The 17614-nt window shown below is 38.3% G+C and overlaps 1 protein-coding gene across 4 annotated transcripts in view; it reads right to left on the bottom strand.

Moving 5' to 3' along the window:
• Positions 1 to 14065: 14065 nt before the first annotated feature.
• Positions 14066 to 17614, bottom strand: part of PPARGC1A (PPARG coactivator 1 alpha) — an 804378-nt gene continuing 800829 nt past the window's right edge. For 2 of the 4 annotated variants that reach the window (XM_004375139.2, XM_004375137.2), the window contains exon 14: positions 14155 to 14632. In XM_004375139.2, coding sequence (XP_004375196.1) covers positions 14529 to 14632 — 104 coding nt within the window. In that variant the 3' untranslated portion in view covers positions 14155 to 14528. Of the gene's footprint in view, positions 14633 to 17614 lie in introns of all 4 variants that reach the window. The other 2 variants (XM_004375138.2, XM_023730245.1) reach the window with 2 other exon arrangements.

The raw sequence follows: 17614 nt of genomic DNA, 5'->3' as shown, positions 1-17614 counted from the left end.
TGCAAAGGCATTCAACTGTGTGGATCATAACAAATTATGGATAACATTGTGAAGAATGGGCATTCCAGAACACTTAATTGTCCTCACGAGGAACCTGTACTTAGACCAAGATGCAGTCATTCAAGCAGAACAAGGGGATACATACCTGTTCAATCTGTAGTCTAAGCAAATAACCTGAGAAGCTGGACTATATGAGGAAGAATGAGGCATCAGGATTGGAGGAAGAACATGAACAACCTGCGTTATGCAGAGGACATAACCTTGCTTGCTGAAAGTAAAGAGGACTTGAAGCACTTACTGATGGAGATCAAAGACCATAGCCTTCAGTATGGATTACACCTCAAAAACAAAAATCCTCACAACTGGACCAATAAGCAACATTATGATAAATGAAGAAAAGACTGGAGTTGTCAAGGATTTCATTTTATTTGGATCCACAATCAATACCCATGGAAGCAGCAGTCAAGAAATCAAATAAAGCATTGCATTGGGCAAATCTGCTGCAAAAGATCTCTTTAAAGTGTTCAAAAACAAAGATGTCACCTTGAAGACTAAGGTGCACCTGCCCAAGCCATGGTGTTTTCAGTCACCTCATAGTCATGTGAAAGCTGGACGATGAATAAGGAAGATGGTAGAAGAAGTGATGCCTTTGAATTGTGGTGTTGATGAAGAATATTGAATATACCATGGACTGCCAAAAGAATGAACAAGTCTGTCTTGTAAGAAGTATAACCAAAATGCTCCTTAGAAGCAAGGATGGTGAGACTACATCTTGCATACTTTGGACATCATGCTTGGAAAAGTATAGGATCGGAGAAAAAGAGGAAAACCCTCAAGCATCGGGATTGACACAGTGGCTGCAACACTGGGCTCAAGCATAACAATTGTGAGGATGGCGGGGCAGTGTTTCGTTCTGTGGTACATAGGGTCACAATGAGTCGCAACTGACTCAATGGCACCTAACACCACCAACAAGACCTCTTTAAAGTGTTAAAAATCAAAGATGTCACCTTGAGGACTATGGTGCATCTGACCCAAGCCACGGTATTTTCGATCACCTCACATGAATGCAAAAAACTAGACAATGAATAAGGAAGACTGAAGAATTGATGCATTTAAATGACTGTGTTTGTCTTAGTTATCTAGTGCTGCTGTAACAGAAATACCACAAGTGGATGGCTTTAACAAAAAGAAATTTATTCTCTCACAGTCTAAGAGGCTAGAAGTCCAAATTCAGGGTGTCAACTCCAGGGGAAGGCTTTCTTTCTCTCTTGGCTCTGGAGGAAGATCCTTGTCATCAATCTTCCCCTGGACTAAGAGCTTCTCAGTGCAGGGAACTTGGGTCTTTGGGGCTACAGGACATGCTTCCTTCCTGGTTCTTCCTTCTTGGTGGCATGAGGCCCCCCTGTCTCTCTGCTCACTTCTCTCTTTTATATCTCAAATGAGATTGACTAAAGATAAACCTAACTCTGGTGGATTAAATCCTACCTCATTAACATAACTGCCTCTAATCCTGCCTCATTAACTTCATAGAAGTAGGATTTACAACACACAGGAAAATCACATCAGATGACTAAATGGCGGACAATCACACAATACTGAGAATCATGGCCTAGCCAAGTTGACACATTTTGGGGGGACACAATTCAATCTATGACAGTGTTGCTGAAGAATATTGAATATACCAGAGACTGCCACAAGATCCAACAAATCTGTCTTGGAAGAAGTACAGCCCTAATGCTCCTTAGAAGTGAGGATGGCGAGACTTCATCTCACATACTTCGGACATGTCATCAGGAGGGACTAGTGCCTGGAAAAGGACATCATGCTTGGCAAAGTAGAGGATCACTGAAAAAGATGAAGATTCTCAAGGAGGTGGATTGACACAGTGGCTGAAATAATGGGCTCAAACATACCAACAATTGTGGCATGGTGCAGGACTGGGAAATGTTTCATTCTGTTTTACATAAGGTCACTGTGAGTTGGAATCGACACAATGTCACCTAACTACAACAACAAGATCGTCATCCCAATACTAGTTCTATAATTCTTTGAGTTTATTTATTTTTTTAATATTCTCAAACAGAGTCAATGAAATCAACCGATATGGTATTTCTTTTCTTCTTATTATTATTAGATTTCCCTTCACGGAAAGGGTTTATCTTGGAGGGCTCTGAGGATTTCCATGGACTCTTATGTGATTTGGTACTCAAGATGACTTATTAAAGCTCTCAAGAGATTCACAGCCCACTGGAGCCCCTCAGACAACTCATTCGATGCAAGCCTTTGGCCTGATCTACGTAGAGAGTTAGAAAATGCACAGTAATATAAATCTATGGAAATGAAATGTGATTATATTTGTTGGATAACAGGGCCTCATGAAGAAGAATGGAAAGAGCACATGGGGAAGTAACATCTTCTTCCTGCAAATTTTCTTTAGGTCCAATCCCTTCTTGAATTGAGACATCCATTAATTATCTGATTACACTGGCCCTAGATACACAAAGGTCATCACCCCAAGGAGAACCATGCCCTCCAAACAGAAAACCACAAACCAAATTCTAACCAGATTTCCCCAGAATAAAATACTGCATTTTCGCCATTAAGTCTCGGCTCCTTTCAACAATCCCTTTCTTACTTGGCCGGTGAAATGAATCACGAAGAGATTATTTTCTGGGCAAATTGGCAGAAAAACCCTGATGCAGACAGTTCCCTTTCTGATTGCAGCCGTACTTCCACTTACTGAATATCACATCAAGTAGTGGTTCAGGGGTTTCAAAGGAGAGCTCAGCAAAAGAAGAAGACAGGAAAAAAAAAAAAAAAGGCTGCAAAGTTTTTCAAGGTACCTACTGCAGAGTTATCAGGTCATAGATCTAAATGTCAGCGCTGTATGCCTGATTTGCACATTTCTAACTGATTTGGTAACTTTTTTCTTCTCATTTTTATCTGTACGCATGAAGTGCCTTGGAATACTGAAACAATTTAGAATCATATTTAGTTTGCAACAGTTCAATTAACCTAAGTGCTGAAACATGATCTCCAGCTAGTAACTAGTTTAATTGGTTACTATTACAAGACATAATTTCTTCAGGGTTGGGGGTCCCCAGTGTCCTCTCTGGAGAGGGCATAGCTGTGCATAGGTATGTGGGAATGGGAAGGCGAAGAGTCCAGCAAAGTTCTCCGTCTTAACAAAGGAGAAATATCAAAGAAACCATTTGCTTACTAAAAAAAAAAAAATAACTACCTGGATGTGGGTTTCCATCTTCGGCTCTGATTTTTATGACCTCCCCTTCCCTTGGAACAACTTTATAACCACTCAATAAGCAAGATGAGAGTGTGGATCAAGGGTCGAAGACTTTTAAAACTCTTGCATAAGTGCTCTTAGCTATAAGCCAAAGTGATAAACAGGAAACCAAGATGAATGTCAGGAACGCTGTGAAGGCTGATTAGCTGGGACAGTTGTAGCAGCTGTTAAGGCAACTCCAAACACCTGGAAAGAAGGATTTCCTTCTGGTTTACACCAAGGCTGAATTGTTCTAATTGCATTTGCATTAAAAGGGAATACTGGCAAATTGCAAAAGGATACATACAGTAGGAAAACATTATGTAAATTTTAAAGAAAATATTGCATCTTACTTTTAGATATATGGAAATGTAGTGTAAAAAAATGGATGGCGATAATACACACCAACCACAGGGTACATGTTGATACTGAGGAGGGAGGGAGAAAAAAGGAATGGATATGTGATTTGTGTTAAGAACCATCTTAAACATATAGAGTAAAATGTTAACATCTAATAAATCTGGACATTAAACATATGGGTCTCTGTTCTACTATTTTAGGCACCTATATGTATGTTAGAAATGTTTTCTAATTAAAACATAAAATATTTTTAAGATTCTGCGACAATACCAGTTTTGCAGTGATCATCTCTTGAAAATGCTTCTCCCACCATAAAGACTACAATACCTAGATTATTTTTGTTAAAGTTCATGGAATTCCAAAGGCCGAAGTCCATGACATACATTATTCTTTCTTCCCCTTCATAATGTTGATGGATCTCATTGAGCACGGCTACTGGATTGGAGACAGCGCCCAGGCATTGCAATGCTAAAGAGTGAGCCTCGTTCTCCCTACCACTGGGGTCAGGTGCAACAAGAACAATAACCCCATTCCCAAAGTCATCCATAAACTGGGATTTTGAATGTCTACTGCTTGATGTCCACAATAATTCTAAGACCTAAATGGAGGAAGGTTATCATGGTAGAAAGAAAGTCAGAGAAATACATCCGAGAAATTGTAAGAAAATCATCTATCTTGTACAACTGATATTCAAGCTCGCTCTTGTGTCCTAGCAATGAATATAACCACAGGAATGAGGAAGCATTCGGACTAAAGGTGGCTTTGTGCCCATTGATTGTCACATAGTACAGCCTTAAACCAGAAACTTTTTAGTAGTGCTTGGAAAACCACGAAGAGTATAAAATGTTGATCGTTTTTATTATTTAATGCCTAAGCGGTAGTGGTACATCAACCGAAACATGAGTCTATTTTAATGCAGGGAATACAACTACCTTTTTAAAATATTGGTTACTAGTCCTTTTAAGTCAGATTGTATAGCACGGGAATAGCCTCACGATTCCTGTCCATTATGTATAAAGATTTCTGGCTTCAACCTTCATAGCCATTGGTTACACAGGGATATATTTTCCGGAAAACAGTATATATCCTGACATTCACACTAACGGACTTGGCAAGAGCATTCTACAATTGCTATTAGGAAATACACATTTTATTTTTCTCTGACTATACTGCCAGCTAGATTGTCGGGGTAGGATCCACATCTAATTCCCCCTTCTGTTCATGGTGCCTAGTATGGCTTCTAGCACACTGGAGACGTTCAATGAATGTGGAATGAATGAATGTAGTACATGCAGAGTCTGACTCTGATGGTTAATTTCAAGTTTCAGCTTGCCTAGGCTATGGTGCCCGGTTGTTTGGTCAAAAGCTAGTTTAGCTGTTGATCTGAAGGTTTTTATATGTGACTAACACTGTTGATCTGAAGGTTTTTACATGTGACTAACATTTAAATCAGTTGATCATAAGTAAAGCAAACTACTCTCCATAATGTGGTAGGCCTTATCCAACTAGTTGAAGGACTTAAGAGAAAAAAAACTGAGTTTTCCCGAGGAAGGCGGATTCTGCCTCAAGACTGTAGTAAATATATCCTGCTAGAAATTCCAGCGTGTTGCCTGGACCACTGATTTCAGGCAAAACTTGCCAGAGTTTCTAGCCTGTCAACTACTCTATGGATTTTGGACTTGCCAGCTCCCACATTCCCATGAGCTAATTCCTTAAAATAACTCTTTCTATATACATATATCTTATTGGTTCTATTTCTCTGAGAGCACTGACTAATATCAGGAAGCTTCAACTGGATGGTAACAATACAACTATACAAACTTTTCAATAATCAATTATCTCCAATGGAAAAATGTTGCTTTGGAGCATTAATATTTTATTCTTGAAAGCATAAGATTAAAAAAAAAAAAAAGTTTTGTAGTCAACTGGACTTTGCCCAAATCTGGACAACTACTTAACTTCTCTCAACCTCCACTTCATCCTCTGATAGTTGCATACCTACTTCATTCTCTGGTTAGGGAGATTAATTCGGAAAATTCATTTAGAGAACCAAGCTAAGTACCTAAAAACCCATTGTCATCGAGTTGTGTTACAGAGTAGAGCTGCTTCGTAATTTTTACAGAAGCAGCTCACCACGCATTTCTTCGATGACACCACTGGGTAGGCTCGAACTGCCAACCTCTTGGTTAGCAGCCAGTCACAAACCACTTGCAAAGTGTCTGGAAGACAGTAATTCCACGATAAAGGTTGGCTAACAGTATTATCATCATTACTTTTTCAATCAAATCCTGAATCTACTGGACTTTGAAATGGAGGGGGTAATTTTTCACATTTATCCTCTCACTGGGACAGGAAGATTCGTCTAATTTTAAAACGACGAGGCCAGAAGTTTTCTTTTAAGTCAGAGTAAGCAACATCATTACCTAAGGTTAAATTGCTGGGAAACAAGATAACCAGGCGTGTCACTTAAGATCTGATTTGAAGAGAAGAAGTCTCCAAGTTCATGAAGTTGCCACATAGAGTTGGTAAGGCTAAGCTTTTGACAGTGAGAAGAGTAAATAAAGCCTTTAATCCATCCCAATGTCATAAATTTAAATGTCTCCATGGTGTCTAACATATATCACTTCTGAGGGGGGTCCAGTTTAATCTTCAAAATGTTGAAAGTCTGTGAAGGTCCCTTGCTGCAGATGGCTTCTTTTGGATGGCAAAACAAAATCAGTTAGAAGGAAGGAGGAGGCCTTCCTCGATGCATATTTGGAATATGATGGGCCTTGTTTATTGCATGCAGGTAGGTGCATCTTTTTATCATTCCCTAAAATTAAAGCTAAAATATCCTATCCAAAAGACCTGGCTGTGGAAATCCCTAAGTACCTCCTATCAATTTAGTGGCCAAGGCAATAAATAGGATTTTAATCAACGCCTCTGAGCATAAACACCAGGCTACCAAAGGCTGGTGGCTCTCTGGCTGACACAGAACCACCCACACACATCAAACCAGCACTGTAAGGTCCATTCCATTCTACATTACTCTACTGACCCAGCTGTACAATTGCTTCTTTTGTTTACACGACCACAGGGACTGAGTCGGCATGAAAGGCAAATAAGAAACCCTGGGGAACCTTTGTCCAAACCTTGCTTTGTACCTGCAGTACAAAAGTGTTTGGTTAACCTTCTATGTATTCCTTCTTCTTCCTTCAGCTGACCTTTCTAGTCTTAGTCTTTGCCATGGTGTGCCATGGCAAACGGTGGCACAATGAGACCCTGGCACCATGTGACAAAGGAACTCTTATGAGCTCTCTGTGAATTGTTTCATTCATCAGGTACACACACAGACACTCCCTTTTCATGCCACCACACCTGCCACGGAAATGGAAAAACCTCAGCCTAACATACAGCTACTTCCGACCTTGCAGATATTGAGAGTAATATAGTAGGCCAAACATTGGGTAGTGAACTCCAGTTTTTGCTTTCCCTGCAATTAGTCTCATATTGGATAGTATGAACTGAAATTCACATTGTTGACCCTGGGAAAAGCAGCTTATTGAATGGACACCAGGATGCTTTTCCTATGCAGTCAGATAATTGGAGGAGAATAAAGCCATGCATGGCACTTGATCATTGAGTTACCTGACATGAAAGTAACACGGCCACATCACATGCTGTGTGACCAGTTTACTAACTCACCCTTCTGTAGGAAGCAGGGTAATTAATCATCATTTTGTGATAGTGTACGCATATTCCTGCCAACACATAGGGAAGTGCTTACAGAAAGCACTACCTCTAAGCATTATGAAACATTAGTCATACACTGGACTAAAGGGTATAGTGATCAAGCTGAAAACCTGCTAAATGGTTAAACTAGGAATAAGCACAGACTAATTGTCTTTGAAGAATTGAGTAGGTCTTTTAAGTGCACTCTGAAGGTATGATTGGAACAAGCAAGAGATCTGGTTGAAAATGAAGTGAGAAAAGAAGAAGACAAGACTTGATTTTCAGCAACACCAAAGTCAATCAATGGAAAGTACCTGCGAATTCCCTTAAATGACTTGCTTAAGGATATTGTGTGGTAACTATATTACTATAGCCATTTTTTTCATCAATTAGTATTGTTAAAGATAAGCTTGAATATAGAGTTCCTAACAGCAGCAAAAATAAATTCCCTCCATTTAAGTAGTCTAATAAGTTATTTAGGATTTTACCACTTAACATTCTTTCCTTCCCATTTAATTTTGGCTTTCACTTGGATGTCATCTTGTTGAAAATCCATCACAGAAAACTATGGGGGAAAAAAAAAGATAATGTTGCTAAGTTCCCCTGATGTTCAAAAATGAGCAGAAGCACAATATTTTTTCTAAATCACCCCAGGATTTTCCCTAATAATTCAGTTCCTTCCTACTAAAAATTAATGTATGAAAATGGTCAATATGCAAATTCAAATATCACACTAGCGACTTGCCTTCAGTAAGTGCTATATGCATAAATTTGAAACAATACAATAATTAAAGTTCTTGATTATAATATTGCCTTGCTGTGCATATGTGCATGTAGAATTATGCTCATTTAATTTGATCATGAAAATATTATGGGATCATTTGGTTTTCTCCTCTAAAAGTTCTCTCACTTTTTTCAATGCATTAATTCCACTTTGGCCCCTTCTATAAGTCAGCTGATAATAAGCAATGGTTTTTGAGCTAAAAGGAAGATAGTCATGTTCCTATGGAATTATGGACAGAAAAGAGGCATGTTGGAAGGTGGTGGTGGCCCATTGCCCTTAACACTAATACTAGTCATGGAGAAATGTTAGACTTTTCAGTAGAACCTGGTCCTAGAAATACTTGTATTTTATGACTGTTTCTTTCTGCAAGTTTCCAGTGTCCCTGAATGCTGAGAATTTGCCCAGGGCTAGTCACCTGATTATAATACAAGCTAGTTGGAAACCAGCCCATGTGACTGACATTCCACATGCTTGACTGGAGTGGAGCTTCAGGGACTCTGCAGAATTATTGGAATCACACAGGAGGTATTGAGGGGAGCAAAAGGGTAAAGGACATTTAACTTCACCATGCACTAGAACAACAGCTAATGCCAAAGTCAAGTAGAATAAATCAGGCCATTTTGAATGAAAAGAAAGAATCCCGGTACATAGGTCATTGCATATTCTCCTCCCCCTACCAAATAAATTTTGTTTTCTTCTTCGCAGAATAACTATGTTGCTTTTCCCCCAACATATTAACAGAGACCAGTGAAAAGAAATGACTGTTTTGAGTCTATCAATAGAATCTATATAGCATTTTTTCCCCCAGGGATTAATTCAGCTTTTGATTAAATGTTTCTGAGATTTAAATCATGATGTTACAAAACTTCAAGGAACTCCTCTATGAGTTGTGACCTTCTTTATACTCTCCACTGTTTGATAAAGTAGCAAGATTGATTTACAATGGTCTGTAGCGTGTGTGAAAATAAGGGATAGCAAAGAGAATTGGAAAATATAAGATTAATATAAAGTAAATATTGCAAAGAGTACACTTCGGTGAAAATGTTCCTTAATTAATACTGAGTTAACAACTGTGTCGCTGGTAACACTAGTGTCAAATGAGCATAATAATGTTGTTAGGGCTGTAAATTTTATCCAATGATTAGCTAAATAACCCTACAAAGCAAAGAAAACTGGTAGTGCTGAAGTAGAATTTAGGTTCAATATCACATTTTACATAGTTTAGACAGATTTAGTTTGGAGGACTTCTGAATTGCGACAGGCTTTTTAAATAAACTATTCGTATCAAGTGCTCATTTATTTTTGTCAGCCTAATTTTAGTTTCAACAATTATTTTGCCGTCAGTATCATCAAGGACGTAAGAGATTTAATGTTTTGAGGATAACATGAAATGAATCCTTTATCTTTAATCAGGATGTCCTAGTAACAAACGAGGGGCTAATACTGCTGCTTCTTAAAATCCTTCATTTTCTGTCTGCCCTCAAAGGGTTTATACAGGTAAACTGTTAACCCTGAAAAAGACAGCTTGCATTATTTGAATGCTGGTTCCAGCCAGAAGATTAAAAATGCTCATATAATTTAAGCATCAATGAAGACGAATCAGGATCTGAGGTTTATCCACTGAATCTTAGGATTGCTTAGAATCCACAGTTGCGGATGAATGCAATATTTAAGTGTGATAACGGTAGGTGTGTGTGTGTGTGTGTTTTCCATTTTGATGAAAGAATTAGTAATATTTACACTAATACAGAAAATAAGTTGATCCATGGGAAGTCTTCCACATGTTATTTAGGAGATTCCAATGCACTGTTTATAGCTCTATCACATTTCCAATAATTGCAAACGTTTTTTTTTTTCTCTAGCAGACTGGGGAGGGAGGTGGTGTAACACACAGGGTCGCCATGAGTGGGAATCGATTCAAAGGCAATGGGTTCGTTTTTTTTCATTATGGTATTTCATCACCTTTCCCCAATGCTATGCGTATGTTGGGTCTTGCAATGCAAGTGGTTGGGAGACGGGATGACCATCTGAAACTGGAAGCAGGTGGAGCAATAATCATGCATTCTCTGTCATTTGGACCACTGCCACCTACCAGGCACAATGGACATCCTGACAGCAAGACCCGTCAGCAGCTATCAGCTCATCCCACATATAACCTGATGGCTTAGACATGATACAGGACTGCATCCTGTGATGAGTCTTCGCCTCAAGAAATGTTCAGTACATCTAGAGTAGGATTGCTCCCTAAGCTGAATATTTAGCAGCTTTCTCCCTAGGGGCAATGTGTGACTCTTAAAAATATACACTTTCCAAAGTTAAGTACCAAAACAGAGCTAATGCATTTGATAAAGTCCCATGTCACATTTCACCTTTTAATGCTCATTATGGACATCACATCAGCCTCTGCCGTTTGAAAGAAGACGAGGGGAAATACAGAAGGTGCACGTTACCTGAGAGCTGAAATCCATCCGTGAATATGGAAAAGCAGAGAGAAAAGGAGGGAGAGCTGGAGAGGAAACTGAATAATAATAAGAGTAACGTGTACTGATCTAAGAAACATGCCAGGAGTTTGGTTCTGATAAATAAGAAAAGCAGGAGTAGATTTGAAACATTCGTTTCCCTTTATTAGCTCAGTGAGGCTGATGTGTACTGCACATTTAAAAAAAAAAATCACATAAATTTTCATACAATGAATAAAACCACAACAATACATGTAGAATTGGCAGGTGGAAAAAAAAAGCCCGGCAAGGGCTCAACTAATTGCTCACTTTCCCTGTTCAGCATAGTTCAACCAACAGTATTACACTTTCACCTACACACCTTAAAGTAGCTCCACCAAATCAGCAGTTCACATTATTGAAAATGTCTGTCACATAGGTACAAATTTAGAATCATCACATTATATTACATGGCTATTCTAGGTCATCTATAGATCAGGTCTTAGACTACAGTGATTGAAGTTCTCGTCACAGCCATCAAAAAAGGACACATAATCATTACCTACTGTAAGCTCACATCTAAAGGTATGAAAAGGTTTCCTTTTTTCAACTGACCCAACCATCATACCCAAATAGTGCAAAGTTCCCTCTCTGTTGCTCTGAATGTTGACAACCCAACCATTGTTCTCAGAGTCGTTTAGCAAAAAAATTGATTCTGTTGCACTGGAAGAATTATTCTGCTACATCTCTTTAAAAAAATAAAAATAAAACCCCACATTTCAAAAGCACCAGTTCAGTTACCAAAATTGTTGGTGTGGTACTTACCACAGCATGAAGATAATGGCCCACAGTCATCTAAAAATCCTACAGATCTATGCTGAAATTTGCCTCCAGTGAGGATGGGATGCATGTGTTAATTTGAAATATTCTCTTCCAAAAAAAAAAATAATAATAATAAATACATAAAATAAAAAGAACACAGTTTACATTTTGATGGGCTACCCACAGTGTCTGCATAAAATACAAAAGCTCTGTTCTGATGATTTAGTGATTCTTTCTTTGCACTAATTTTAGATGCAGTTTGAAGTCCACGGAGGAAAACTATCTTCATGGTAACAATATTTGTCAGGCCAGAGCAGGGAGAAATTAATCCTCAACATGAATTCAGTAGTGCTTTCTTTTGATAAATAAGGAAAGAAACCAAGTCTTTTACTCATGTTAGCAATCCAGGGCAAAAAAGAGAATGTATTTAAAATTGGATCACAAAAAATTTAAAGGCAAAATAGATAACACATCTGGTCCTTGAACACATGATTTACTAAATATTGATTTCTTAAAAATAATTTATTGCTCTTAATAGTCTTTTTTATTATTATTATTCTACAACAGAAGATATTCAAACTTCAGAAAGAAAGACTGTAAACTTTAGTTTGGCGTTCACACAGAGTTAAAATACCTGCATTTAACCTACAGAACAACAAGAATTAGGCGGATTAAAGATGTGTTACCGTCGTAACGCAGAACCTGTGAACAAGTTCTTTTTTATTTTATAATATTTTTATTGCTTTCTATCTACTTAGAAATAAGAAGCCAAAAAATCAAGCAAGCATCCGACAGGACAGACAGTGGATTCAGTCAGAACACAATATGCTGGTGATAACTGAGTGCAGCTATCAAAATTAGCTGCATTGGCCTGGGGGTGAAATCCGGTTTCTAAGATTGCGTTGGGCGAGAGAAAGGAAAAGAACGATTAAGTAGTAGATCTACCATGTCTTCCAAGTCATGTCTGCCAAACAGTGATCGAATCTCAATTTAGAAATGTGAATACACAGTCCAAACTTTACTGACTTCCGTTCCAGGGACTCCACACTCAGAAGAAATCCTGATGCTCAAAATGGAGGTTTTTCGTTTTTTTTTTTTTTTTTGATTTTTTTTTTATTATTGAATTTAGCAGAAGCAATGTCATCAAGAACAACATCATGGTCACATCAGAGGCCATGCTAGTGCAAGTAGAAACACTGCTTCTGCAAAAGCTGAATTTTTCCCAAATGAAGCACTTAAACTCCAACCTGACAATTGCCATGCATCCTAGGTAGAAAATTTCCACTGGCTTTATTATTTTCATCATCTCATAATTTATAATAAATAGGCTATCTGCAACTGATAAATATGTCTCTTTAGTAAACAAAGGAATGAAATATCAGTATTTATACAGGATGCATAACTGTAAAAAATACAGATAAATACCATCATCATAGTCTGCCAAGGGAAAGAGATACTGGCTTCAAAGATAATCTTCAGACACACATTAATTATTGTAAAAATCATACTGTAATTATTACCTCAGCATTTTGTATCAAATTAAAATCACAAAAATTAAAACAAAACAGCATTTTTAAAAAGATTTTTGACCTCTAGTTTCAAAACTACTGTTGATAGAGAAAATAAAAACATTTCTTAATGGTTACCCATTGAGAGACTTTACATAAAATCATGATATCGTCTAGAAAAATTTTAGATGAGAAAATTTTCATTCCCCTAACAAATCCAGTGTATAAAACTTCAAAGAAAAACAAGCAACAAGAAAATGTGGAAAAATATCGCAGAAGTGGTTAATACCTTTAGGGGACTAGGATATTTCTTGACAAGATGCTTAGATTGAAGCTCACCTAAGAAGAGATGGATTGCGTAAAGCATCATTTTGTTGTTGTTGCACTCAACGGACACACACACACTGTCTTTTTTTTTACAATCAAATATATATAAGCAATAACTTCAGCTTCTAAATATGTTAGTGTACAATAATTGTTTCACCTCATAATTACAGTTGAATATTCTTGATTAAGAAAAATTTAGCAGTTTTGAAAAGAAGGCTGCATTTACAGTGCATAGCTGTAACAAAAAAAGAACATCGTTGTATAGTATGTACACAAAATAAAAATACTCCATTTAACATCTGTAAATACTTAACTACATCAGAGAATGTAGCAATTACACTCTCTGAACACCTCCCAGAGAGTTCTACCCAACTCTCATTAGTAATGTAACACCGCGTACACCCCTCAGAAAGAACCGCCGAACAAGCTGTACGCTTGACCATTGAAAAGGCTTTTTGACATTTGCAGTGGAAGATCAACATTTTGGACGTTTACATGGGTGTCAGGATAAAGGACGAACTACAGAAACTTCAAAATGTTAGGAAAGTTTTAGCATTTTGGTGCCCATGGTATCCTCTCCCACCCAGACTCCATGGCAAACGGAAAGTAAGAAAAAAGGCGGGGAAAAGAGAAAGAGAGAGACAGGATATTAGTTCTACGGAAACTGTGGTTTCTTCGGGATTGTCATATAATCATCGCGTGACAAGAGACGCTTGCTTCAAGTTGATTTTGCACTTTCTTAAAAACAGAGTACGGTGGCCGATGCTCAGACATCAGCGGCTGTCATTTTAGGGCGGTTTGTGGTTGGTTGGTTAGTTTTCTTTCCTTTTTAATTTATATATATGTATATTTTTCCTTTTGAATAGAACATGAACCTTTTTAAGTTCTAGGTTTTAAGTGTGTCTTCATGGAACTGCTGCCATTTGAAGTGGTTTGCCCTTGCACACTGTTGTCAGGTGTCCCTAATCCCCACCTGTATACACACATACTCCCCCTAAACCAGGCGCGCACACACACACACGCACACACACTCCATTACCAAGAGACTCCAGGGAAAGCAAAGCTGACACCCATGAATAAACATGTGCTTACTGGATATCCACACTGTCTCTTTCCTCTTCAGCAGCTGTGTTCGTGTAAACCATTGTTTGTTGTTGTTTTGTTTTGTTTTGTTTTTGTACAGAGTGTAAAGTAGGAGAAATTCCTAAGTATGACTTCCAATAGTCTGTTAGGGAAGGACACGCTGTCCCGTGAGGTATTCACCATGCCTCTGTCATCCTCAGCCAGGGAACATGTTACCTGCGCAAGCTTCTCTGAGCCTCTTTCAGTAAACTATCAAAATCCAGAGAGTCATACTTGCTCTTGGTGGAAGCAGGGTCAAAGTCATCTGAGTTTGAATCTGAAAGAAACCAAACAGGTTAGATGCATCTTTTGCTGATGGTCATTGATTCAATCATTCCAATTCAAGATTAGCTGGTTCATTAGCAATTTATCCCATCAATGTATTTTAAAAAAGAATGCCCAACTTTTACGGATACGGTACCAATAATTTTTTACTCATCTATTGACTCATTTTAGACTTGTGAGAAACGCTTGTGAGAAGTAGGCAGAACAGACTTGATTTCTTCATTTTATAGATAAGGCCCTCCCCTCTCCTCCACCCCCAACCTAGGCACATTAAATGACTCGCTGGAGGTTTTTCAATAACTTACAAGCAGATATAAGAGTAGAAGCTGGAACTAATTTTCCTATTCAATGAGATTGATTTCACTGAGCAGAAACACTAGTTGAGTGAGATTTCCTCCATTCCCCACTCTGCTGCTCCCTTTTAAGGCAGGAGGGACATATGATGCAGTCATCCACCAGGGTTTCTCTGGCGACTCCGGTAACAGCAGTGCAAACTCACCTCAGTTTAGAAGGTCTAGGGAAATACCTCATGTACAACCAAACACCAAACCAAACCAGTTGCTGTTGAGTCAGTTCGACTTATGGTGACCCCATGAGAGCAAAGTAGAACTGCACTCCAAGGATTTTCAAGCCTGTCACCTTTTGGAAGCAGACTGCTAGACCTTTCTTCTGAGGCACATCTGGTTGGGTTCCAACCACCTATCTTCTGGTTAGTAGTCAAGCGCTTAGCCATTTGCACCAGCCAGAGATTCCTACCTAATGTCCAAATCAAAAAAAAAACAAACCACTTTCCATTGAGACAATTCTGACTCATGGCAACCCCATGTGTGCAGAGTATAACTGTGTTCCATAGGATTTACAAGGCTGTGACCTTTCATAAGCAGATCACCAGGCCTTTCTTTCAAGGCATCTCTGGGTGGGTTTGAACTGCCAGCCTTTCAGTTGGTAGTCAAGCACTTAACCATTTGTGCCACCCAGGCTGCCTGTCTCATGTCCAGAGAGGATATATTCAGCCTCTTTATTTAATCATAGGAGAGGAAAACTACACAGGTACAAATAATTTTTTTTTGCGGGGGGGGGAGGTCCTTAAACTAGTCCAAGTAAGCTTTCATTAACTTCTGTGGGAAGTTCCACATATCATTTCAAATAGACCTTAACAAAATAGATATGTTTTTGCAATGTTGACTGTGAAGTGGAATTCTGTTAAATATTTCTGATTTTTCTCCATTGCCATCTGTCTTAGTCATCTAGTGCTGCTGTAACAGAAATACCACAAGTGGATGGCTTTAACAAAGAGAAGTTTATTTTCTCACAGTCTAGTAGGCTACGAGTCCAAATTCAGGGCATCAGCTCCAGGAGAAGGCTTTCTCTCTCTGTTGGCCTGGAGGAAGGTCCTTGTGATGCATCAGTCTTCCCTTGGTCTGGGAGCATCTCAGTGCAGGAACCTCAGGTCAGAAGGACGTGCTCTGCTCCTGGCACTGATTTCTTGGTGGTACGAGGTTTCCATGTCTCTCTGCTTGCTTCTCTCTTTTATATCTCAAAAGAGATTGGCTTAAAACACTATCTAATCTTTAGGTTTCATCAATATAACCGCCGCTCATCCATTTTATTACATCATAGTGATAGGATTTACAACATATAGGAAAATCACCTCAGATTACAAAATGGTAGACAATTATACAATACTGGGAATCATGACCTAGCCAAGTTGGCAGACATTTTGGGGGGACACAGTTCAATCCACGACACCATCTATGAAAAAATTGGATATTTCTATGGTTTGGCAAAGGGAGAAAGGGTTCCCTTGGGAATATAATGGAATACTTGGGAATATAATAGAAAGACTCTTGCAAATACACTCCTTTGAAAGCACTTATCTGAAGAGGAAACAGAGATGCAGGGGAAACAAAATCTTTCTGATAAAAAATTAACAAGCCTACTAAAAGATGAACACTCTCATGTTTTACCCAGAATAAGCTATGAAATAGAAGTGTTCAAAGTGACAGAAGAGTTTAATACTAGATATTCTGGAGGCTTAATCATTGACCTCACAAGCTGTTTTGCTGAAGAGGTTGCAATCTCTCAAGATCTCCAGCACAGGGCTGATTTTTTTTCCCCCCTAGCTTCAATACTTTAACCAACTTTGATTTAAAGACAAGGAAATCCCTCCACTTATTTATCTATTTTCCTTCACCCTTACAATCCCTTTTCTTCACTGAGTTTTTCAGGAAGAACAACAACAAATATTACAGGCTGCTTCACACATTAAAGCAAAGACAGAAATGGCTAATATTTCCTCATTAATATCTTAGATGCTCAATTCTTAAAGTACACTTGCTTTGACCTGTCCCTTCATAGGCTAATGAATGGTTTACCAGTAATACTAAGGTCTTATGAGCAGCTGTTGCTCAAATGAAAATCCTTTTCTAAGCATTAAAAAAAAAAAAAAAAAAGTCCTAGTCATTGCTAGAGATTAGCCTACAATCAGATTTCCACTGGTTTTGTGGACCAAGAAGTAAGATGCTCCATGTGAGGACAGTCTGTCTGACAAAAGGTCAGCATGGGACCATCTAGAATACACATTCAGATCATCTCTTCCTTGGAGGAAATTTTAAAAATATTTGGATTATTCTAAATGTAGCCCAGAATTTCCATGTTTCAGTATTTTCTTTTGCAAAGACTAAAATTATTTGAGAACAGTGGTTCTCAAGAGTGGCTTCATTGTGAAATACGATGGCTGGTGTTCACAAATAGACCTATTTTCAGACAAATATACCCTATGTCACATAGTAGGTACCCACACAACCTTTTTGGTTTCATGAAAATAGAATGTGGTTACATGCAATTCCTGAGGCAGTAATATCAATTCCATTCCTTTCCCTCCCATTAAATTAACATATTGAAACAAAAGTAAGAGAGCAGAAATTTTTCATAGGAACAACCTTCTTTATTAAAATAATAACTAAATAACTAT

Source organism: Trichechus manatus, unplaced genomic scaffold, assembly GCF_000243295.1.
Source record: "Trichechus manatus latirostris isolate Lorelei unplaced genomic scaffold, TriManLat1.0 scaffold00034, whole genome shotgun sequence".
Classification (NCBI taxonomy): domain Eukaryota; kingdom Metazoa; phylum Chordata; class Mammalia; order Sirenia; family Trichechidae; genus Trichechus; species Trichechus manatus.
Note: the sequence above shows the minus strand (reverse complement) of the source record. Positions and strands in the feature narration are given on the sequence as shown.